We start from the raw sequence: 24,774 nt of genomic DNA on the forward strand, positions 1-24,774 counted from the left end.
CCATGAGATGGGCTTCGCTGGTGGCGCAGTGGTTGAGAATCTGCCTGCCAATGCAGGGGATGCGGGTTCGAGCCCTGGTCTGGGAAGATCCCACATGCTGCGGAGCAACTGGGCCCGTGAGCCACAACTACTGAGCCTGCGCGTCTGGAGCCTGTGCTCTGCAACAAGAGAGGCCGCGACAGTGAGAGGCCCACGCACCGCAATGAAGAGTGGCCCCTGCTTGCCACAACTAGAGAAAGCCCTCGCACAGAAATGAAGACCCAACACAGTCAAAAATAAAATAAGTAAATAAATTTATTAAAAATAAATAAATAAATAAATAAGGAACAGAGTGAAAAAATATATGAAAAGTAGTAAAATTAGTAAAGAAATCCCATATAAAAGCCATGAGATAAGACACATGAGCATGAAAGTCCCATACCTCAGAAGACAGGATATCAAATTAGGAGCCCAGGTCTGTGATGCCATCACCCACCACAGAACTGCAGATCTATGGACTGGTACATGTATTTGCCATGTGTTCCTATTCATAGTTAATCATTGTCGTAACTGACACATACCCTAAGTTGAGGCCTGACTGATCAATTTGCGATTTCCTCAATATACCATGATTTGGCACAGTTCTACAGAGGTAGGCCTGCAATTAAGATACATGTGTAATTCAGTCTCTAACTTTAAAAGAAAAGTAGGCATACCCCAGCTTTAATGAGAGAAGTTTTAAACAGTTTCTCTGTTTCATACATTCAGCGTTTTACAAGTTTTGTTTGAAGGGTTCTACCTCAAAAATGGATTGAAAACCACTGGTCTATGGCACAGTTTAACTATCATTGAAATTTCTCAAAGTTCTATGCTTTGTTTGTATTAGGTCAAATGACCACAAATCTCGAACAAATCCACTCTGTAAAGTTTAATTTTGGAACTATGATGAAATACTATTCTTTCAGCTTTCACTCAGAGATATTATGTGAAATAGTGTCTGAATACTTATGAAATTGGCATATAGGATATTGTGTATCATGTGGCCTTTTATACGAAGGTTCTGGTGGTATATTCCCCAAACCATTCAGAGCCAGGAAAACGTTCATTTTTCTCTGAGGAACTGATATGTTCACTAGCACTAGTATGTGAGCCATGTAGCCCACTATGTTTTCTTTTTATTCTTAACAGCTAATTAGTTAAGTTTTTTGTTCAATATCTGTGGCTTTCCTTGGCTAACACTTTTATATTTTTTAGAGCCTATCTTTTAATATTTTAGTTAATTGTTTTGTTTACTGTACCAATATATTTACTGAAAGCTGTCCAAAATTATTTAGAAGTAGGCAAGTTGTTATTTTTTAAAAATCATACTTTAAAGGGAAAAGAAATATAACTCTTCCAGGACCGACAAGATCCACTATATGCAGAGAGCCTTAGATTAATCAATCTTTATTGCAGTGTTATTTTCTATCCAAGTTACTGTAATAAAATTAAAGGTGTGCTGTGAGAGACAGTCCTCCAAGATCCCTGCATGTTGTTGCTGGGTATGCCAAGAATGCAAGGTCTTGACCACTCTTTAAAATTGGGCCATTTCTCAGGATTGCAGTGAGCAACCTTGATGGATGAGGTGACATTTCCTTCCAGAGAAAGAGTGGCTTTGCTTTCATTTATTATAAAAGCAGTAGGTTGCCTAAGCCGTGACACAATCCCCACTATATAAGATTCAACTGGGCCCCTCCGTGTTGCCCCTGTGGGACTTGGGAGACATGGGGAGCCAATGCCAACATGATGTTTATGCTATTTGCTATGCTATAGTAATAAAATCTCTGACCTAGGAGTCTCACATCTTCTACCAGCATCATAATAGTAACAGTAGATATGTATACTCCCAGACCCTGACAAGGTGTTGATTCAAAAGAAATTAGTTGATCATTCAAAGTTCAAAAGTAGGCTTGAATTAAATCCTTTGTAACTCAGAAGAATTCCTACAGAAATATCATTAATGAAGATGACAGAGAAAGGCCAATTAAAATAACTGTTTAAAACAAAAGAATGTCCTCAAAGGAACCATTAAAGAACTGGTGAGGTTTTGACATTTTACAGATGAAAATTCTTTTTTGTTGTTTCTATACATCAAAAACATTGAGGAGATTCAAATTGTTTAAAATAAAGAGGTTAGGTGCATTATCACTCTATAATTTTACTTTTAAAAGGAGAAAATTACAGACAACGACTAGGCCAAAAACAATGAATCAAATAAGAGAAGACAGGAAAATATGATAAACTGAATTATGCAGGACAACTGAGCATTCTCCATGCATTGTAAGGCTCTAGTTTAAACATAAACCACAACACTGCGAATGTTAAAAACAAAAAATAATTTTCTTAGAAAGTGAAAAAAACTCATGCTGTAGGTACTAAAGGTATAATGTGTTAATAAGTGATATATTTTGGAATAAACATTGAAATAAACTATAGTTTCGTTCAATTTAAGTATCTCCACATAAAAACTCATAAACCTATTTTACTTGCAAATAAATGATGAAAACTAATTCCTTTCTACATAAGGAAATTTCTGATGTTATTCATCAACTAAGCATACCCCACCCTTCTGAAACTCTCAACTACCACTAACAAAAAATAGCACCCGGGCTTCCATGGTGGCGCAGTGGTTGAGAGTCCGCCTGCCGATGCAGGGGACACGGGTTCGTGCCCCGATCCCGGAGGATCCCACGTGCCGCGGAGCGGCTGGGCCCGCGAGCCATGGCCGCGGAGCCTGTGTGTCCGGAGCCTGTGCTCCGCAACGGGAGAGGCCACAGCAGTGAGAGGCCCGCGTACAGCAAAAAAAAAAAAAAAAAAAAAAAAAATAGCACCCAACAGGTGACTACTCAGAATCATAAGCAATTCAAATGTCACTAATTCAGAAAACTAAGTGAGAAATAGGTGGTAGCAAAGGGTCCAGAAAACTCAAGGCTCTGTACTCAAGGACTGAAAGCTTCAACATTAAAAAAAAGGACATTTCCCTAGAAATATTATATATTTTAAATACAAATTCACAAGTAAATACAAAGTAAGACAGCAGATGGGAGGAATACAATGAAAGGAGCTGACACAAATGAAAGGAGAAGAGTTATAAAAAGCACGAAAGAATAATTACAAAAGTACAGCTGTGTGCAATCATTTAGACAAAGAAACTTAAGGTAAAATGCCAACCATGGTATCACTATTTTTGAACACAGCATATCATCAAAGGCATTCATCATTTTATATATAGCCATCATTTTATACACAAGGGACATGTGGATGAAGTTGTTAAATGAATATCTTAACCAAGATTGTACAAGGTGTGGGAGAACAGGAATTTTATTTGTTTATTTTTAAAAAGTAATGGTATTTTATTTTAGTTATTTTATAATCACTAAGAAAATGTTAGAAAATTATTCTGATAAAATGACAAAATGACATCCTTGTCATTCCATTGATTGGAAAAAAATCAGAATAATTCAATAAATATATATTTGACAATTTGCTAGGGTATTTTGTCAGCAAACATTCCATATTTATGTGTTTCATTTACCCAAAATTATAAATCTAATTTTGAAAAAGTAAAATATCATTTAGTTCTAATGTTTATACATATGAAATAATCTATAAGATAAAATATATTTAAGATTAAAAATCTTCCTAGTGATAAAGGAATAAGTTAATCAAGTTTAGGTTAAAAAAAGGAATGTATTCTACCAAATATCCAAACATGTGGTTGGGCAAAAAGTGATTTTAAGGGGTAAATAAAAATACCTTCCACATAAAACTAAAACTGAGGATATTTTCACTACTGAAATAAAGTTCCCTTTTTAGCAGTATAAACTTCATTCATGTTTAAGAAAAATTTGTCAAATATCTTAAAATATTTTTCAAAATATTTAAAACTTTAAAAATATTTTCCATCAGGTAAATGATATGCCTTAGTAGACATCTTGTGAACTAGGATAGCTGGGGTTTGGTGAAGGCCAGTTTGATAACTGGAAGCAAATTTAGGGCAAATGGTCCATGGCATTGGGACCTTATCATCAAGGATTCCTTTATATTTCTTCACTCCCTCATGGGCCTATTGTTTTAAAAGAGTTTGCATGTATTAATTTATTAATTAAAATGGTCAAAGGAAGATATTAAAATGAAACTCTCAAAGCTTCTAAAAATCATAGAAAACATGGAATAAGCAGTGCTACTCCAGTGTTCTGATAAAATACAGAAAAAGCAGAGACTAAATGTTTAACCTAGCCATTGTTCAACAGATCAACAGAAATAATGAGAACATTTTATTCAGAGTTCAATAAAACACTATGAATGCAAATTAGTAAAAGGATGGCATTCTAAAATTGAGTTAATAAAGGGTACTCACCACATGGGTTGATTGTAGAGCTAAGTGAAGCAGCTCCAGTGGAAAGGCCGCCTTTTGAAACTGATGAAGCTACAGAAGGTATAGAAGATGAAGTCGGTGTAGCAGAGGAGGCTGTTGAGGATGGTAACCGTTCTCCAGACTCCATATCTATGGGAGGGAGACAAATGTTAATTTACAGTATTAAATAGTGGAATTAAGCAAAAGAATTAAACATATTTAAAATAAGTCAAACTTTTAGGAATACTTTTTTAAAATATGAAATAAGTTTAGAAATACATGTTCTTCAGAGAGATAAAATACGAAATAAATAAAAATAATATAATTTAAAATACCAGTTTATGAAGTAAGTTTAATGTTAAGTATACCAAATCTTCTAATAGACTTGCAGAATATTCTTATATAAAAAAATAATAATAGACATTTGAATACAGTAACTTCGTACAACTGTATGTTGCCATAACTTTAGGAAAATTAGCATATTAACTTCTTATTCTTCTTAAATCACCTCATGATCTATTCACTTACATCATAATACCCATATTATCTTAATGAATCAAGAAGATACTACCACATTTGAGTGAACTGTAATCCTGTCTTCTAAATCCAGATAGCAATATAGTTGTAGGTCTTAAACGTCCATGAATCTGACCTGGTAATCCCCAATACAGTGAGTCCCGCCCAAAAAAGACAAATACATTTTAGAGTTTATACTAGAGTTTAGTCTGAACTATGGTCTCAAAATGGCTTTAGTATGATCCATTTATAATGACTTAACCACTTCTAAGCATCTGTATTAATTTGCTTAGCTATTTTGGGTACAATCTTACATTGGTCTTATTGTAATAGTTTATGTTGATATTAAAAATCTAGAATGGAAATGGATGCAGCAGTCAAAAGGTACAAACTTCCAATTATAAAACAAGTAAGTCATAGGATGTAATGCGCCACATGGTGACTATTGTTAATAATACTTTATTATACATTTGAAAGTTGCTAAGAGAGTAGATCTTAAAAGTTTTCATTACAAGGAAAACAATTTGTAAATGTGTAGTGATGGATATTAACTTTTTGTGGTGTTCATTTCACAATACATACAAATATCGAATCATTATGTTGTACACCTGAAACTAGTATAATGTTATATGTCAATTATATCTCAAATTTTTAAAATCTAGAATAGGTTATGGTCATTTTAATATTCTACATACACTAATACCACAATTAAGCAAGGAAATTATAAAGCTCACAGTTGCTTTAAGGAGTACACATATATAGAGGAAGAGACAAAAAAATACACTACTCACCCATAAATGAACTTATGATCAACCACAAGTAAACTTTCATCATTCAAATAATCTAATCACAAAAAGATTTTTGCATGCAATTCTATAGCCAATTCACATAATTACTATACGTTTTCTAAGAAAAATAATTCCATTTCGTTTAAAAATATTGGCCAATTAACACATGAAAAGATGCTCATCATTGTTAATTATTAGAGAAATATATATAAAAACTATAGTGAGGTACTACCTCATGCCAGTCAGAATGGCCATCAATAAAAAGTCTACAAATAACAAATGCTGGAGAGGGTGTGGATAAAAGGGAACCCTCCTACACTGTTGGTGGGAATGTAAATTGGTGCAGCCACTATGGAAAACAGTATGAAGGTTCCTTAGAAAACTAAAAATAGAACTACCATATGATCCAACAATCCCACTCCTGGGCATATATCTGGACAAAACTATAATTCAAAATGATACATGCACCCCTACGTTCATAGCAGCACTATTTACAATAGCCAAGACATGGAAACAACCTAAATGTCTATTGACAGGTGAATGGATAAAGAAGATGTGGTATACATATACAATGGAATATCACACAGCCATAAAAAAGAATGAAATAATGGCATTTGCAGCAACATGGATGGACCTAGAGCTTATCATACTAAGTGAAGTAAGTCAGAAAGAGAAAGGTAAATACCATATGATATCCCTTATATGTAGAATCCAAGATATGACACACATGAACTTATCTATGAAACAGAAACAGACAGAGATAAAGAACAGACTTGTGGTTGCAGGGCGTGGGGGAGTGGGAGGGATGAGTTGGGAGTCTGTGATTAGGAGATGCAAACTATTACACATATAATGGATAAACAACAAGGTCCTACTGTATAGCACAGAGAACTATATTCAATATCCTGTAATAAACAACAATGGAAAAGAATATGAAAAAGAATATATATACATGTATAACTGAATCACTTTGCTGTATAGCAGAAATTAATACAACATTGCAAATCAACTATACTTCAATAAAATAAATTTTAAAAAATAAAGTAAAATATTGGTCAATTAAAATAATGCAAGATTAATGTTTAAATAATTGAGAATCCATATGGTATGTAGATGATTTTTCTAACAGATACATATGGAAAAGGTAATCTCAGGTTGACACAAAAGCATCATTAACAGGGCAGTTTCAATGAGTTTTCCAATCACATACAATTCAAAAACTTCTCTTCATATTCTGACATTGCTGTCAATCACCTCCAAAGATAATGAACTGCTATAACGAGTATGCCCATAATCTTAAAGAATTTTTCTTTCTCTTTATCAGCGTTCAATATGGAGAAGCATAGTTGGTACTGATGGCCACATGGAACTAATGCTTAAAAGGCAGATTTTGGGTCATCAAACAGTTACTAATAAGCTTTGAGACACATGGCTGTCTGACAGCAAGGTCCATGGCTGACAACTTCCTCTACAAACTATCTTCACCAACAAGTCTCATTTCACTAAGTACAAAACACATATATTTACAAAAAAAAAAAAAAAAAAAAACAACCCAAAACATAGATCGAGTTTACAGGAAAAGGCTGTTTTAAAAAATTTAGAGCTGATTACCTTGCTGTCTCAAAGATTTCTAAAATGTACTATTTAAATGTATTTTGGGGGCTTCTCAATGATTTTAGTTTTCATTTTGTTAATTAAAAAATTTTTTTAATTGATGTAAAATTGACCTACAACACTGTGAATTCTAGGTGCATGACATAGTGATTCAGTATTTCTATACATTACAAAATGATCACCATGATAAGTCAGTTACCATCTGTCACCATACAAAGATATTACAATATTATTGACTATATTCCCCATGCTGTACATTTCATTCTTGTGACTCATTTATTTTGTAACTGGAAGTTGGTAAATGTATTATTTTTTTTAATAATGAAAGGGTTTAAAAAAATTTTGCCTTTGTACTCCACAGCAAAAGTAATTTGGGACATAATATAGATAAGCACTTTAGCTGAGTACCTGGCATATAAAAGCTCGATGAAAGTCATTGCTTTTTATAGGACAATAGGTTATGAGCTCTAGGTATATTTCTTTCTGTTGATATAACTTCACCCAAGACTAAAACAAGGAATACCCAGAAGGCATAATGAGAAGTCTCTACATTTGCTCACTGGAGATTACTCTTCCTGAAAATATTTTTTAAAATAAAAAATATACATGTACTTGGATCTACCAATCTACTTTTAAGACTCTATTCTATAGAAATAAAGCACCAATAGTTCCTTTATTATAACACTGTTTAAAGGTAAAATAAAATTGAAACCTGGCAGTACAAAAGAGTAGAACTAGAGCTAGTAGTATGAGGTTGGGAGCCTTTTTCAGTTTCAGTAAAAGTGCAGTTTTCTCATTTATTCTTGTTGTTCTTGCTGTTCATTTACGTGGGGAAAGTTTACCTCTTTTTTAAAAAACATGCTTATGCAGCCATTTTCCTTAGAAGTTTTATTATATACATTATTCATATATTCTTTTATTTCAACTATTTTAATCTTAGATATATATTTCTAGCCAGTATTCCTCTCATACATAAAGTACTTTTTTCTTACACTGGTCTTAAGTTAAAACTTTTTTTCTCATGTTTTTTTAATTTCTTTTTTTTGCAGTACGCGGGCCTCTCACTGTTGTGGCCTCTCCAGTTGCGGAGCCCAGGCTCCGGACGCACAGGCTCAGCGGCCATGGCTCACGGGCCCAGCCGCTCCGCAGCATGTGGGATCTTCCCGGACCGGGGCACGAACCCGCGTCCCCTGCATTGGCAGGTGGACTCTCAACCTCTGCGCCACCAGGGAAGCCCTTTTCTCATGTTTTAATAAGTATTTCTTAGTTCTAGTAACTCAAAATTTGGCCAACTATTCCATGTTCATCTTATAGATATCTTTCTTTTCATTTTAAAGAAATTTAACAAATCCACCCTAGCCTTTGCTACTCTAGAATGAAGACTGTTTTATGGGGCCTCCCTGGTGGCGCAGTGGTTAAGAGTCCGCCTGCCGATGCAGGGGATACGGGTTCGTGCCCCGGTCTGGGAGGATCCCATATGCCACGGAGCGGCTGGGCCCGTGAGCCATGGCCGCTGGGCCTGCGCATCCGGAGCCTGTGCTCCGCAACGGGAGAGGCCACAACAGTGAGAGGCCCACATACCGCAAAAAGAAAAAAAAAAAAAAAGACTGTTTTATGCTTGCATTAACAGGGATTGTCTTTTCAAGTTTTTCTTTTTAAGTTAAATATTATTGAATTCAGATTTCATTTACTATTGTTCCCTGTTAAGCTTAACTCTGGAAAGAATCCTAGCCACCAACTTGAAAGTTAAAAGGTAGGAAGGCAATGCCTTTGTAACAGTGAATAATTCACAAAACAATCATTAGCTTGCCATATTGTAAGAACTATTCAAAGGAGAAAGTTTAAAATACATGTGCACCAAGGGATGCTAAAAGCACTAGGTGAAAGTCTGAGTAGAAACAAGGTATTTGCATAGTCTCAAAGTATCTCCTTTAAGATATTTACTAATTAAAAAGGGCAAAAAATAACACCACAGTGGAGAAACTATATCACCAATAATAAAACATATTGATATCATGTATCCTCTGATGTGCTTAGAAGAGCATATCACCTCTGGCATTCTTCCCAATAACATATAACCTCCGTTGAATCATGAGAAAACATCAGACAAACCCAAACTGAGAGACCATATACAAAATAATTGACTAGTATTCATCAAGTATCAAGGTCATGAAAGAAAAGGAAAGACTGAGGAACTTCCAGAGGATGAAGACTAAGGAGATACAACAACTAAATAATGTGGGATCAGATTGGATTTTGGAACAGAAGAAGGACATTAATGGAAAAACTGGTAAAATTCATAAAAGATATGTAGTTTATTGTTAATAGTATTGTACCAATGTAAATTTTCTGATTTTTTAATTTTTATAATTGTACTATGGTTATATAAATTAATAACATTAGGGAAAGGTGGGTAAAAAATATAGGTGAATACTATATATTTGCTTTTTAACTGTTTTTTAAGTCAAATTATTTCAAAATAAAAAGTAAAGAAAAAACAAAGTCTGGCATACAGTAAGCACTTAAAAAATATATAATATATATATATATATATTATATATATATGCATTGGGATTGAAGAGTGTAAACTTAGACCTTGAAGAAATGAAGATAGAGATTACATTGTATCAGCAAGACACTTGATAATAGATGTTATCTGGGTTTAAAAACTGTATCTGAACCTTATTAGCTATGACCTTATAAATTATGTAACTTCAGTGAACTTCCAGTTTCCTCATGAGTAGTATGAGGGTATAACTGGGAAGATTAAATGAGATAATGCATATAAAGCTCTTTATACCTAGCATTCAATAATTGTCAGCAATTGTTTTTAATAAGTGAATGTCTGTGCATATAATTATCCATGGGTATGTGTGGCAGTAAAAGGTATTTTCAGATTATTCATTTCAAGTAAATATTTCTGAGCCACATCTATTTATAGGTTATATATATATGCATAGCATGTTTGACATTTTTTACCCAGATAAATTATGATAAGGATTTAAAATAGGGAGATTGGGATTGACACATATACACTATTGATACTATGTATAAAATAGACAACTGGGCTTCCCTGGTGGCGAAGTGGTTGAGAGTCCACCTGCCAATGCAAGGGACACGGGTTCGTGCCCCGGTCCGGGAAGATCCCACATGCCGCAGAGTGGCTAGGCCTGTGAGCCATGGCCGCTGAGCCTGCGCGTCCGGAGCCTGTGCCCCGCAATGGGAGAGGCCACAACAGTGAGAGGCCCGCGTACCGCAAAACAAAACAAAACAAAACAAACAAACAAACAAAAAATAGACAACTGTTGGAAACATACTGTATAGCACAGGGAACTCTAATGCACTGTGGTGTTCTAAATGGGAGGGAAATCCAAAAGGGAGGGGATACATGTATATGTATGGCTGATTCATTTTGCTGTGTAGTAGAAGCTAACACAACATTGTAAAGCAACTATACTCAAAAATTTAAAAAGAAAGAATTTAAAATAAATGCCTCGGGACTTCCCTGGTGGCGCAGTGGTTAAGAATCCGTCTCCCAATGCAGGGACATGAATTCAATCCCTGGTCCAGGAAGAACCCACATGCCACAGAGCAACTAAGCCCATGCACCACAACTACTGAGCCTGCACTCTAGAGCCAGCGAACCACAACTACTGAGCCCACGTGCCACAACTACTGAAGCCCGTGAACGTAGAACCCGTGTTCCGCAACAAGAGAAGCCACCGCAATGAGAAGCCCGCGCACTGCAAGGAAGAGTAGCCCCCACTCACTGCAACTAGAGAAAAGCCCCAGCAACGAAGACCCAATGCAGCCAAAAGATAAATAAATAAAATATTAAAAAAAATTTTTTAATGCCTCACAATTGTATAGGTACAAATGGCAAGGTGTTTTACCTCAAAACTTTCAAAAAAAAACCTGGAGCACAAATATAAATGAAAATTAACTTATTAATTATCAGTTGAAAAAATTTACTCTGTGATCACGAGTTATTATTCATCATTCAAGCATACTACATAAAAGTTGGCAGAAATCCATTTATTCACACCATCTTAGAAAAATACATTCATTAAAATAAAAACAGTATCCAAGAACCACCTATTCCCAGATTGCGGTTCTGGCCAAAGCATCCAGATCTGATACTTGCACTCCTGTAATAGCCTCTCATTCTGACTCTGTGTGTTAAGAATACTACCTTCATCTCACACTCCAAACACCATCCAACCAATTCTTTGTGGCCCAAACCAGCCCAGACACAAGATAAAAATGAACAGACTGTAAGAACATGATCCCCACCACAACACACTCACCTATGGGAGAATATCAATTAGTAGGTATGTCTTTTAGCTTAAGGCCATTCATGAGGGGATATTTTCTAATGTATAACTTCAGGATTTTCTTATTTACAAAGCTAATCAGGTAGGGTAAAGATTACTACAACTGAAAATTAACATATAACACTACAGTAAAAAAAAGTTGTTGATGTGAATGGATGAAAAATGTGCCATGATAAAGGGATTCTAAATGACTTGATCCATTAGAGATCTTTCCCATGGTCTGAAGCAGTAGTTCTTAACCAGAGGTGATGCTATAATACCCCCTCATCTACGAGGAAACATTTGACAGTGTCTGGGAACAGCTTTGATTGTCATAACTGAGAAGGTGCTACTGGTATCACGTAGAAAGAGTCCAGGCAGGGATACTGCTAAACACCCTACAATTCACAGGACATTCCCACAGAGATAATTACCTGGCCCAGAATGTTATTACTGCTAAGGTTGAGAAATTCTGATCTAAAGTATCAAAAACTATATTACTTGGAATTCAATCAACCAAAACTTTCTGTTAAGTAGGAGTTCTTTATAATTATTATAAGAAGATATTACAAGCTGATTTATTGCCACTGCAATAAATGATAAAATTATATTCAACCTATCTTTATCAACATACCGCCAGTTTATTATTTTACATTTTGTCCTAATTGTTTAAAACTGATCACGTATAATATACAATTAATGCACATCATAATGTTCACGCACACTGGGTAACATGGATTTACTGTATATTACTGAGATGATATTTACCTATAACAACTCTGAGAATAGACAAAAATCAGAATTACCACAAACAACTTCCCTGCATGATGATTTTATACATGCCAAAAAAATTCAATGATCAGTTGTTAATGATAATACTAATCAAATTCACACATATCAAATGTTCCTTTTTCTGTAAACATAGAGCTTATGAACACTGACAGCTGCTAGGTATAAACCTGAACAGGTGCAAATAGGGACGGGCAAGACAAGTTGGCTCCAAAACATAAACATGATCAGCTGCCCTCTGTTTCACCTGCATGAATCCTTTAAAAGTAAAACTATAGAATAGACTGAAGATTCAGAAAGTAAATATATAAATAGACAGATATTTCTCCTGCAAAGAGTTTTCTTAGAATGTCTTTATCTTTGCTAACAATACCAAAAGTTCTCTGTGGGAGTTCAAAGCACAGAAGTAGATTTGGTGAACGCTCACTTTTCCTTACAATACAACCTCACGTGAAAAACAATAATTGGGAAGAATATCAGGAGACAGTCACTATGCTGCTTCTTTTGCTTTAGCAGGATCACTAACAGTAGAGCTTTATAAATCAATTATTTTCTCAAAGTTCTGACAAAGGCTTTTATATAACTATTTTTAAAATAACTTACAGGAAACTGAATATTTGGATAAACAATACTTCAAAATATTACGTAGCAAAACAGAAACAAAAAACAAGCAACAAACAAAAATTTTTCTATTAAAGGATTTAGAGAAATAGGAGATGAGGCAGAAATACCTTATTAGACAACAAACAAAATTATTTTCTGAATATAATATTTTTGAAGGAAAATGATTCTATTTATAACACCTTTATTTGCCTACATTTTCAGAAATAGTAATTTCAACTCATTAAGTATAATATATTGTGGTTTAAAATAAGAATATATGAAAGGGATCAACTTCCTTTGCTGCTTGACACATTTTTAACTACTACAGTAAACAGTCAAGCAATTACATCCCCAAACAAAAGTGGGCTGGCAATCAGGTGCTCTGGTTGCAGCCTGTGAGCTGGAGCAAGTCTCTGACAATACCTCTACATAATAGTTTCCTTCTCAGAAAAATGATGGGATTGAATTAAACTAGCCCTCAAATCCATATCAATTTGATGAAAAAGAACAAAACAAAACAACAACCAAAAACCTTCACATTGCATTAACATATTTAACAATTTAATTCCTCACTTCCCTTATCCTCCCTACCACTTGCCTTCATTCTATCTTCAAATGTATGTCATTCTAAATTACAGATTTCTGTTAAATCTTTAAAGATTTACTCTTGTTTTATTTATACCTCAAGAGACTTGATGATGAGAAAATTAGCCAAGAGTAAAGCACTGATTTTCATACTGCTCAGTAAATATCTATTCAGGGAGTAAACTTTTCCATCCAAAGGATTAAGTATTCCTTTGCAATGAGCTATCTGTGAGGAAGAGGTTATCCTAAGATATAAGAAAGGATATAAAAGAATATTAAAGAAATATTTGAACAAGATTTAACATATACAGATCAACTAAACTGTAGGTAGAGTCTGTGAATTTAAATACTGATGAGAATTAACAATTTCTAAAAAGGATACAAATGTTAGAAGGATCAAAAGAGACAATGTCTGATTAATTGATCCTTTCACCTACAAATGCAAGGGGTCCCAAAGAACAAGCAAAAAGACCCAAATCTTTGCTTAACTAAGAAACACAATTACAATTAACTGAAATTTCTAAGACAATTCTGGATAGTAACTGAGGCGGATAAGTAACAGATTGAGAAAATAAAACAGGGTAACAAACCGAAATCAAGTAACTCTACGTAAAATATCTACATATACTCAGAAGTCAAGGAAAGAAAGATGCCAAGTACTACATGACTGATAAACTAGAATAAAAACTCCCTTTCAAGATCAGCTCGGTGCTTTGTGACCGCCTGGAGGGGTGGGATAGGGAGGGTGGGAGGGAGGGAGACGCAAGAGGGAAGGGATGTGGGAACAGATGTATATGTATGACTGATTCACTTTGTTATAAAGCAGAAACTAATAAAAACAAAACAAAACAAAAAACTCACTCCCTTTCAATGGGGAAGAAGCAGCGCTAACCTAACAGGGAAAACAGCATACTTCTTAAAGAACAAAATGAGCCTAAAAGTTTATGAACACCAATGAAGAAATATTTTTTTCCTGGTCACCTTAAATCTATCTAATATTATCACTCTCCTGTTCAAAAGTCTTCAATTTATCCATATCACACATATGGGTAAAGATATATGTGAAGAATATTTATTATAACATGTTAACTGCAAAGACTTTTAAAAACAAAAAAGTTCATCAGTAAGAAACTGTTAAATTATGATACTATGCAGCTGTTACCAAAGAATGAAGTAGATCTAGACTAGCAAATCTGCTGAATGAAAAGAGTAAAGTGAGGAAGAATAGAAATAGCAAGATCTCATGTGTGAAAAAGAAAAAAAGGGATATATTCTCATGAATGTATGCTCAGAATATTTCTGGAAAAATATATAAGACACTGGCAACTGTGTTTCCTTGTAGGTAAAGAGACTAGGGAATTAATCTAGGATGCGAGAATTCTTTTTCACTATATATCTTTTTCTTTTTTTTAACCACTTGAATGATTTACAGTGTGCTAGTATTAATGACAGTTAAACTAATTTTTTAAAAAGATTTCTACATGTTTGTTATTACAAGAAATTATCTTTCAGAATGTTGTGCAGAAGTCCCAGTTCAAGATGGTGACATAAGAGAATCCCGAACTCACCTCCTTCCACTGCCACACTGAGCCTACCGCTATATATGGAAGAATTTCCTTTCAAAAAACCTAAAGTCTGGGTGGTTGATGACTACACATTGGGCAAACAAGAAGAAAAACACATCAAAGACGGTAGGAGAGGCTGGGATGCAACCCCACCATAAACCCCACCATTGCTGCAGCAACCCACAATGCAGAGGAACTCAAAACCTGGAGCTTCTTCCTGAGGAGCTGAGGGTTCAAAACCCACATCAGGCATCCCATATGCTTGAGACATGAGTCCCTAAAAAATCTAACTTTGAAAACCAGTAGGGCTCCTGTCTCGAGACCCACAGGACTGTAGAGATCTGAGAAAACCCTCTGAAAGAACTCACATGCTCAGACCCCAGGGCCCAGCTAAGAGGCCATGTATGGTGTCCAGACTTTAAAAAATGAAGGAGGCTCTCACCTGAGGGGCAGACACCTTAATTTAACACACATATCTAGGAGAGTGCTGGAACACTCACCAGGGATGCAAGCTGCATCTTCGCATTTTCCCTTTGCTGTGCTCCAGAGCACCAGTATCTCCAGGAAGGTGCCCCAATTTTGGTGGGTGTCATCTAGGGGACCCTCTACATCACCTGGTTCTGGTGGCCAGTAGGGCTTATGCTTGTGGGTCCCACAGGACTATAACCCATGAAGAAAGAGTTCTTAAATAGCTACCACCTCTAGGGCACAGCAAGAGACAACAGACCCAGGAGCTCAGTCTTTCTCTGAAGGCCTATTAGCTAATCATCATGCCTGTGGACTGAGGGGCAGGCTTCTAAATAAACATGTGTCTGAGGGCTGACTGTAATCCTTTCCAGACACCTCAGAGGGCAGGCCTTATCTTCATGTTTACCCTCTGCTGTGCTTCACAATGTCAGTGTCTCCTGGAGGGGAACATTACAAATGTCTGATGCCCTGGATTTTATGTCTGGTGGCCCAGTTTTTGCAGCTATCACCCAGGGAACACCCTTTATCACCTGGCTCTGGTGGCTGGGGGGAGGAGGTGAACATGTGTGTGTGGGAGGTTGCATTCTTGCATCCTATGGGACTGTGGCAGAGACGTTTCTGGACAGGCTACCATCACCATGGCACTATGCAGACAGTGAACTGAGGCACACTCTGCAGTCTTTCTGTAAGAAGGCCTCTTTGCTTGTCCTGAAACTCTGGCCTGAGGGGCAGACTTCAGGTCTGGCACATATTTAGTGGCCTACAGACCTGCTCTCAAGGAATGTTAGCTGTGGATACCATCTTGGCACTCTCCCACTGCCTTACTCCAGCTTACTGGTAAAACCCAGAAAAGAGCTAATATACTCATCTGGAGGTCTGACTTTTGTGATTGCTGCCCAGGGGACACCTCCAGATCACCTGGCCCTAGTGGCAAGCAGGGCTTATATTTGTTCTCCCACAGGACTGTATATATTTGCATACTTATAAAAGCTGATGTCTGAGGGTCTAGGTGCTGAGATCCTCCCCCTTAGGACAGTGACAGATCTTAGAACATTCTCAACTGCTGGGAGCTATTAAAAATAGGCTATTTGGACAAGCACAAAGGTTGGAGAGAAAACCAAGAGCTGAGGCAGTGTTGAATAACAAAGTTCATCTCATACTAGAGGCCCCTCCTTCAAGAATGGGAGAGGTGGTTGTTTCACCTACTATATAGAAACCAACACAGACAGTCAAGCAAAATGAAGAAACTGAGGAATATGTCCCAAGTGAAAGAATAAGATAAAACCTGAGGGGGAAAAAAAGCATAAAATCAGAGATAAGTAATGCATGTGATAAAGAGTTTAAAGTAATAGTCCTACTGATACTCACTGAACTGGGGAGAAGAATTAACTCAGTGAGAACTTCAATAAAGAGATAGAAAATATAAGAAAGTACCAAACAGAAGTCACAGAGCTGAAGAATACAAGAACTGAAATGAAATATACACAGGGTGGGGGTGTGGGGGGAGGAGGTTCAACAATAGACTAGATGAAGCAGAAGTAAGAATCAATCAACCTGAAGACCAGCCTGTGAAATTCAGCCAATCAAAGCAGCAAAACAAACAACAAAAGAAAAACAATGAAGATAGCTTAAGGGACTTATGGGAACATCAAGTGGACTAACACTCACATGATATGAATCCCATAAGGATAAGAGGGAAAGAAAACTTAGTTGAAGAAATAATGGCTGAAAAATTCCTAACCTGGGAAAGGAACAGATATCCATATCCAGGAAGTACAGAGAGTTCCAAATAAGAGGAACATAAAGAGACCCACACCAAGACACATTATAACTAAATATTAAAAGTTAAAGACAAGGAGAGAATATTAAAAGCATCAAGAGAAAAACAATTTTATGAACAAGGGAACCACCATAAGACTATAAGGAGATTTTTCAGCAGAAACTTTGCAGGGCAGAAAACACTGACATGATATATTCAAAGTGCTGAAAGAAAAAAAATTTCCAAAAAGCACACTCTATCTCACAGAGTTATCATTCAGAAGTGAAAGAGAGAGAAAGTTTTCCAGATAAGAAAAAGCTAAGGGAGTTAAAACTGCCTTATAAGAAATGTTAAAGACACTTCTCTAAGCTGAAAAAAATTAGTAACAAGAAAACATTTGAAAGAATAAATCTCACTGGAAAGGTAAATATATAATAAAGGTAGTGGATTAATCACTTATAAAGCAAGTATGAAGGTTAAAAGACAAAGGTAGTAAAAAAAACTATGATTATAATAATTAGTTAAGGGATACACAAGATAAAATTATGTAAAACAGCACATCAAAAACATAAAATATAGGTAAGGGAGGGAGAGGAATAATGTTGAGCTCTACAATGAAATCAAACAAGTTGTTATCAACTTTAAAACAGATTGTTATGGATGTGAGTTGTTTTATGTAAGCCTCATGGTAACCACAAAGCAAAAAGCTATAGTAAATACATAAGGGGAGGGGCTTCCCTGGTGGTGCAGAGGTTGAGAGTCTGCCTGCCAATGAAGGGGACACGGGTTCGTGCCCCGGTCCGGGAAGGTCCCGCATGCCGTGGAGCGGCTGGGCCCGTGAGCCTTGGCCGCTGAGCCTGCGCGTCTGGAGCCTGTGCTCCTCAATGGGAGAGGCCACAACAGTGAGAGGCCTGCGTACCGCAAAAAAAAAAAAAAAAAAAAAAAAAACAAACAAACAAAAAAAAAAACACAAAGGAAAAGAGCAAGAGAAGGAGGAACAGACAGGAACAACAAAAACAGCCAGAAAGCAATTAGCAAAATAGCAACAAGCACATATCTATCAATAACTACTTTAAATGTAAATGGGCTAAATTCCCCAATCAAAAGATGTAGAGTGGCTGAATGGATTAAAAAAAAACAACAACAAAAGAAACCCACCCATCTATATGCTGCCTACCAGAGACTCACTTAAGACACTGGGACACACACAGACTGAAAGTAAAGGGACAGAAAAAGATATTCCATACAAACAGAAACCAAAAGAAAGCTAGAGTAGCTCTGCTATACTTATATCAGACAAAATAAACTTTAAAACAAAGACTGAAATAAGAGACAAAGAAGGATGTTACATAATAATAAAAGAGGCAAGCCAACGAGAAGATTTAATATTTGTAAATATATATGCACACAACATAGCAGCACCTAAATATATAAAGCAAATATAAATAGACCTAAAGGGAGAAATACAAAGCAACACAATAATAGTAAGGGACTTTAATACCCACTTACATCAATGGATAGATCATCTGGAAAGAAAATCAATAAGGAGACACTGGCCTTAAATGACACTTTAAACCAGATGGACTTAACAAATATTTATAGAACATTCATTCAAAAGCAACAGGATATACATTTTTGTTAAATGCACATGGAACATTCTCCAGGATACATCATATGTTAGAACACAAAATAAGTCTTAATAAATTTAAGAATATTGAAACCATGTCACACAACTTTTCCAACCAGAATGGCATGAAACTAGAAATTAATTACACAAGGAAAACTTGAAAATTCACAAGTAGGTGGAGATTAAAAAATATGCTACTGAACAACCATGGGTCAAAGGAGTTATCAAAAAATATCTGAGACAAATGAAAGTAGATATGTAACACACCAAAATTTATGGGATGCAGCAAAAGCGGTTCTAAAAGGGAGGTGCACAGTGATAAATGCCTGTTTCAATAGACCAGAAAAGTCCCAAATAAACAACCAAACTTTATACCTGATGGACCCAGAATAAGAACAAACAAAGCCCAAAGTTAGTAGAAGGGAGGAAATAAAAAAAGATTAGAGCAGAAATAAATGAAATAGAGAGTAAATAGACAAGAGCAAAGATCAATCAAAGTAAGAGCTAGTTCTTTAAAAAGATAAACAAGGGCATCCCTGGTGGCACAGTGGTTGAGAGTCCACCTGTCGATGCAGGGGACACGGGTTCGTGCCCCAGTCCGGGAAGATCCCACATGCCACGGAGCGGCTGGGCCCGTGAGCCATGGCCGCTGAGCCTGTGCATCCGGAGCCTGTGCTCCACAACAGGAGAGGCCACAACAGTGAGAGGCCCGCGTACCGCAAAAACAAAAACAAAAACAAAAAAAAACAAGATAAACAAGATGGGGAGTTCTCTGGCAATCCAGTGGTTAGGACTCTGTGCTTCTACTGCAGGGGGCCCAGGTTCGATCCCTGGTCGGGGAACTAAGATCTCACAAGCCGTGCACGTAACCAAAATAAAATAAAATAAAATAAACAAAATGGACTGATCAAGAAAAAAGAGAGAAGATTCAAATAAATAAAATAGAAATGAAAGAGGAGACACTACCACTAATACCACAGAAATATGAAAGACCATAAGAGACTACTACAAAGAATCAAACACCAACAAATTGAACAACCTAGAAGAAATGGATAAATTCCTATAAACATGCAACCTACCAAGACTGAATTATGATGAAATAGAAAATCTGAACAGACTGATTACTAGCAAGGAGATTGAATGAGTAATCAAAACTCTTCCAAAAAGCAAAGGTCCAGTACCAGACAGCTTTAATGGTAAATTTTATAAAACATTCGAAGAAGAATTAACACCAATCCTTCTCAAACTCCTCCAAACAATAGAAGAGGAGGGAACTCTTGCAAACTCACTTTCCAAGGCCAGCATTACCCTGATACCAAAAGCAGACAAGGATCACAAGAAAAAAAATTATAACTCAGTAACGCTGATGAACATAGATGTGAAAATCCTCAACAAAATATTAGCAAACTGAATTTAAAAATACACTGAAAGGATCATACACCATGATCAGGTGGCATTTATTCCAGGAATGCAAGGCTGGCTCAACATCAGCAAATCAGTCAATGTGATACAACACATTAACAAAATGAAAGATAAAAATCATATGATCATATCACTTGATGCAGAAAAAGCATTTGACAAAATTTAACATCCATTTATGATAAAAACTCATCAAAATGGGTATAGAAGGAACATAACCTCAACATAACAAAGGCCATAATCACAAGCCCACAGCTAACATCATACTCAATGGTGAAAAGTTGAAAGCTTTTCCTCTAAGATCAGGAACAAAACAAGGATGCCCACTCTTACTGCTTTTATTCAACATAGTGTATTGAAGGTCTAACCACAGCAATGAGATAAGAAAAAGAAGTAAAAGTAATCCAAATTGGAAAGGAAGATATAAAACTCTCAGTATTTGCAGAAGATATAATATTACATAGAGAGAAACCTAAAGATTCTATCAAAAAACTATTAGAACTAATAAATAAATTCAGTGAAGTTGCAGGATACAAAATCAATACACAAAAATTTGTTGTGCTTCTATAATCTAATAACAAACTATCTGAGCTAGAAGTTTAAGGAAACATTCCATTTATGAGTGAATCTAAAAGCATAAAATACCTAGGAATAAATTTAACCAAGGAGGTGAAAGACCTGTATACTAAAAACCATAAGATATTACAGAAAGAAATTAAAGAATACACAAAAAAATGGAAAGATATTCTGTGCTCATGAGTTGGAAGAATCAATATTGTTAAAATGTCCCTACCAGCCAAAGCAACCTACAAACTCAGTGCAATCCCTATCAAAATTCCAATGGCATTTTTCACAGAAACAGAAAAAACAATTGTAAAATTTGTATGGAACCGCATAAGACCCTGAATAGCCACAGCAATCTTGAGAAAGAATAAAAAAGCTGGAGGCATCATGCTACGTAATTTCAAACTTTATTACAAAGCTATAGTAATTAAAAGAACATTGTATTGGCCTAAAAAATAGACACATAGACCAATGGAACAGAATTAAGCCCAGCAATAAACCCATACATATTATGGTCAACTAATTTATGACAATGGAGCCAAGAATATACTATGAGCTATCCTACTTCTGGGTACTTATACTAAGAAAATGAAAACACTAACTTGAAAAGACATATGGACCCCCATGTTCACTGCAGTGCCATTTACAATACCCAAGATATGGGATAATCCTAAGTGTCCACTGATGGATGAATGCATAAAGAAATATTGTGATAAATAAATATATAATGGAATGTTATTCAGCCATAAGAAAAATGAAATCTTGCCATTTGTAACACCATGGATAAACCTTGAGGGCATTATGCTAAGTGAAATAAGTCAGAGAAAGACAAATACTGTATGATCTCTCTTATATGTGAAATCTCAAAAACAAAACAAAAGCAAGCTCAGAGATACAGAAAACAGATTGGTGGTTTCCAGAGGTAGGGGGTGGAAGAGGGGTGGGAGAAATGGGTAAAGCAGGTCAAAAGGTTAAAAGAAGTAAGGGGTCAGACATGATGAGGGGTCAAGAACATGTACATAACCGTGGGGAGTAAGAATAGAAGAGTGTACCCTCATGAGTGCAAGCCTCAGCAAAGGTTTCAGCTCTTGTGAGTATATGAAGTTAGGTTACAGGCCTGGAACATAGAAAAAAATATTTTTTTAAATTGTATTTCATTCTTTCACAACTAGCGTCCTGTTAACATTTTCATTTTAAACTCAGAACTATAGGATTTTTATTGTACCTGATCAATTTTTACAACACAGAATTACTCATTTGATTTATGACACAATATACAAGCAATAGCCTTAGAATAACAATACCAAAATTATAATAATACAAGAATATGTTCACTGAAAACACAGTAATTTTGGTCCTCAGAATATAGTCCACTAGGGATATATAGTCAAATTACAATATTTAAGTCACCTTAAATAGTTCTCCTCTGTGTGGTTACACCTCTAACTAGATTTTAAAAATCAAGCCTTTCATTAGATTTCATTCCAATTTTTATGGACATCATTCAACTAGACAAGCAATTCTGATAAACCAAAGACCAGTGTATCAAAAGCAATGTTTTAATCTGCACAGTCCAATATGGTGGCCATTAGCCAACCACAAGCAGATAATTAATCTTAATTAAAACTAAATAAAATTTAAAAGTCACACTAGCTACATTTCAAGTGCTCAACAGATATCACATTATCATTATAGAAAGTTCTGTTCTATAGCACTTGTCTAAATGATACTCTTCCCTCAGACACTGAAATCTTGCTTAGTGAGGTAGCCTGCTTCATACTGAGTAACTACAGCTGTTAAAACTGTCAAAGCATGAGTTGGCAACCTTAGGGCAGATACTACCTTATTAAAGTTTTCTAGAGGAAGGTTGATGGACAAGAAGTTATCTGGGTCAGCAGTTACCTCCATGAAGAAACTGAAACTATTATCATGCTATCACGGTTTGTTTACAGAGTATATTACCAAAATATTGAAAATGTCGCTAAAATCACTTGGAGATTATTTAAAATGGAGCTGAGTTATTTATAAACTATTCACTTAAAAACTTGAACTATTCACCTAGAAGGTAACTTCAAATAACTCTCTTGTTACATCTTCCTTTACTTCTTAAATGTTTCCATTAAAATATCCCTAACACAATTGTGACATCAATTATACAAAGTTTAACCATTTATGAAAACAATCTATGTTCAACCTTTCAGATAGTACTTATTAAACCATGAAGGGTTTTATTCTATTTGCAACATTGTAGGTCCAATTATTATTTGCAGAAGAGGTGATACACATATACCTGCTAAAAGTTCTCAATGTGTTTAGTTAGAGACAGAATTAAACAGAAAAAAAAAAAGTGGCTTCATAGAACAGGAGCAGATACAGGATTTCTTTGCCTGGGTTTTCCCTTGCCCCTCCACTGATGCTGATGACACTCGGTATAGGTAGGATCTTTCAAGAGTTGGAAAAGAAGCTAAAGACTTGGTGAACTACTACTCTTTATAATAGAACTTATATCAGAATTTCAGAAGAACCCACTACTCCAGTGAGAGAAGATAAATAATACACAGGAAACACTGGCTACCAATCCTAAAATTTTAAGTCATTCTTATTTACTGAATTCTTTAGTCCCAGTTGCAGCCATATTTTTAAAACTGTGGGTCATAACCCATCAGAGGGTCATGAAATCCACATAGTAGGGTCATAAAAAATGAAATATTCTGGGTTGCTGTCAAAGAAGCTTGAAAAACACTGATCTACGTGGCTTCCCAATAATGTACAGTTTTTAAAAGCAAACACAGAAGGATTTTACAATCCCTAGTCATACTAGATGCTATACTGGAATGATTATCACTATATATATACTCTTGTGTGTGTTTGTGTGTATACTACTACACTAGCAGAATTCATGCTTTTTGTAAACAGTCCATTAAAGTGAGAGTGGTTATACAAAATTCTTAGAATTCCTTTAGGACCCAGGGACCTATACTGTTAATTTTCCAGCCTATGACAAAGAAATATGGGGCATTATATTTGCTGGGCACCTGGGATGCCACCTAAATACTAGTCTTCTACTCTGCACACTCAGCTAATTAAGGATAGATCAAAGTTCTTTCACCCAGATGCTATAAGTGACATCAATTATACAAAGTTTAACCATTTATGAAAACATTCTATGTTCAACCTTTCAGACAACACTTATTAAACCAGGAAGGATGCTAGGTGTTTGGGATATAACAAATAAGTCAATTAGGTTAAGTAGTCTACTTCAAGGTTTTATAGTCTAATAGGTTGAAGCAATGGTGGAAATCTAATCAAGGCTAAGTTAAACAGATTCTTACTTGCAAGAAATTGAGCTATGTGACTGTCACAGTGATACCAGGTATTGAAAGATGGTATAGGCTTAGGAGTTGGGGTAGTCTTTTGGGGGGCCATATGTGTAGATGAGCAAACAGTCAAGTAGGAAAATAAGTCAAATATGCAGTGGAAAGATATCACATTTATTCTTTATTTTATTAATGATTAGGTATATCTATATTAAAAGCTACACATTTTCTCATATTCAGGAAAATAAAAAAAACATTTAGTATGAAAAAGTAAAATGCTTCTGAAAATAAACTGCCATCCTAGAATCCAATTCTAAGTACAGATTTATAATTGTTTTATTATATACAGGATATTTATATACTTTTAATTATTCTCTAAGGATTACATTTACGGTTCATCTATACTTGTAAATTTTAATATCTACAGAGACCACATGGCAGTATCTCATATTACAGTAAAGTAGGAGAAAGA

The 24,774-nt window shown here is 35.6% G+C and overlaps 1 protein-coding gene across 18 annotated transcripts in view; it reads right to left on the bottom strand.

Annotated features, from left to right (window-relative positions):
• The window catches only part of BAZ2B (bromodomain adjacent to zinc finger domain 2B), a 375,982-nt gene that overhangs the window by 128,190 nt on the left and 223,018 nt on the right, over window positions 1–24,774 (bottom strand). For all 18 annotated transcript variants that reach the window (XM_060105770.1, XM_060105769.1, XM_060105771.1 and 15 more), the window contains one exon: window positions 4,379–4,525. In XM_060105770.1, coding sequence (XP_059961753.1) covers window positions 4,379–4,523 — 145 coding nt within the window. In that variant the 5' untranslated portion in view covers window positions 4,524–4,525. The remainder of the gene's footprint in view (window positions 1–4,378; window positions 4,526–24,774) is intronic.

Source organism: Mesoplodon densirostris, chromosome 8 (genome assembly GCF_025265405.1).
Source record: "Mesoplodon densirostris isolate mMesDen1 chromosome 8, mMesDen1 primary haplotype, whole genome shotgun sequence".
Taxonomy (NCBI): domain Eukaryota; kingdom Metazoa; phylum Chordata; class Mammalia; order Artiodactyla; family Ziphiidae; genus Mesoplodon; species Mesoplodon densirostris.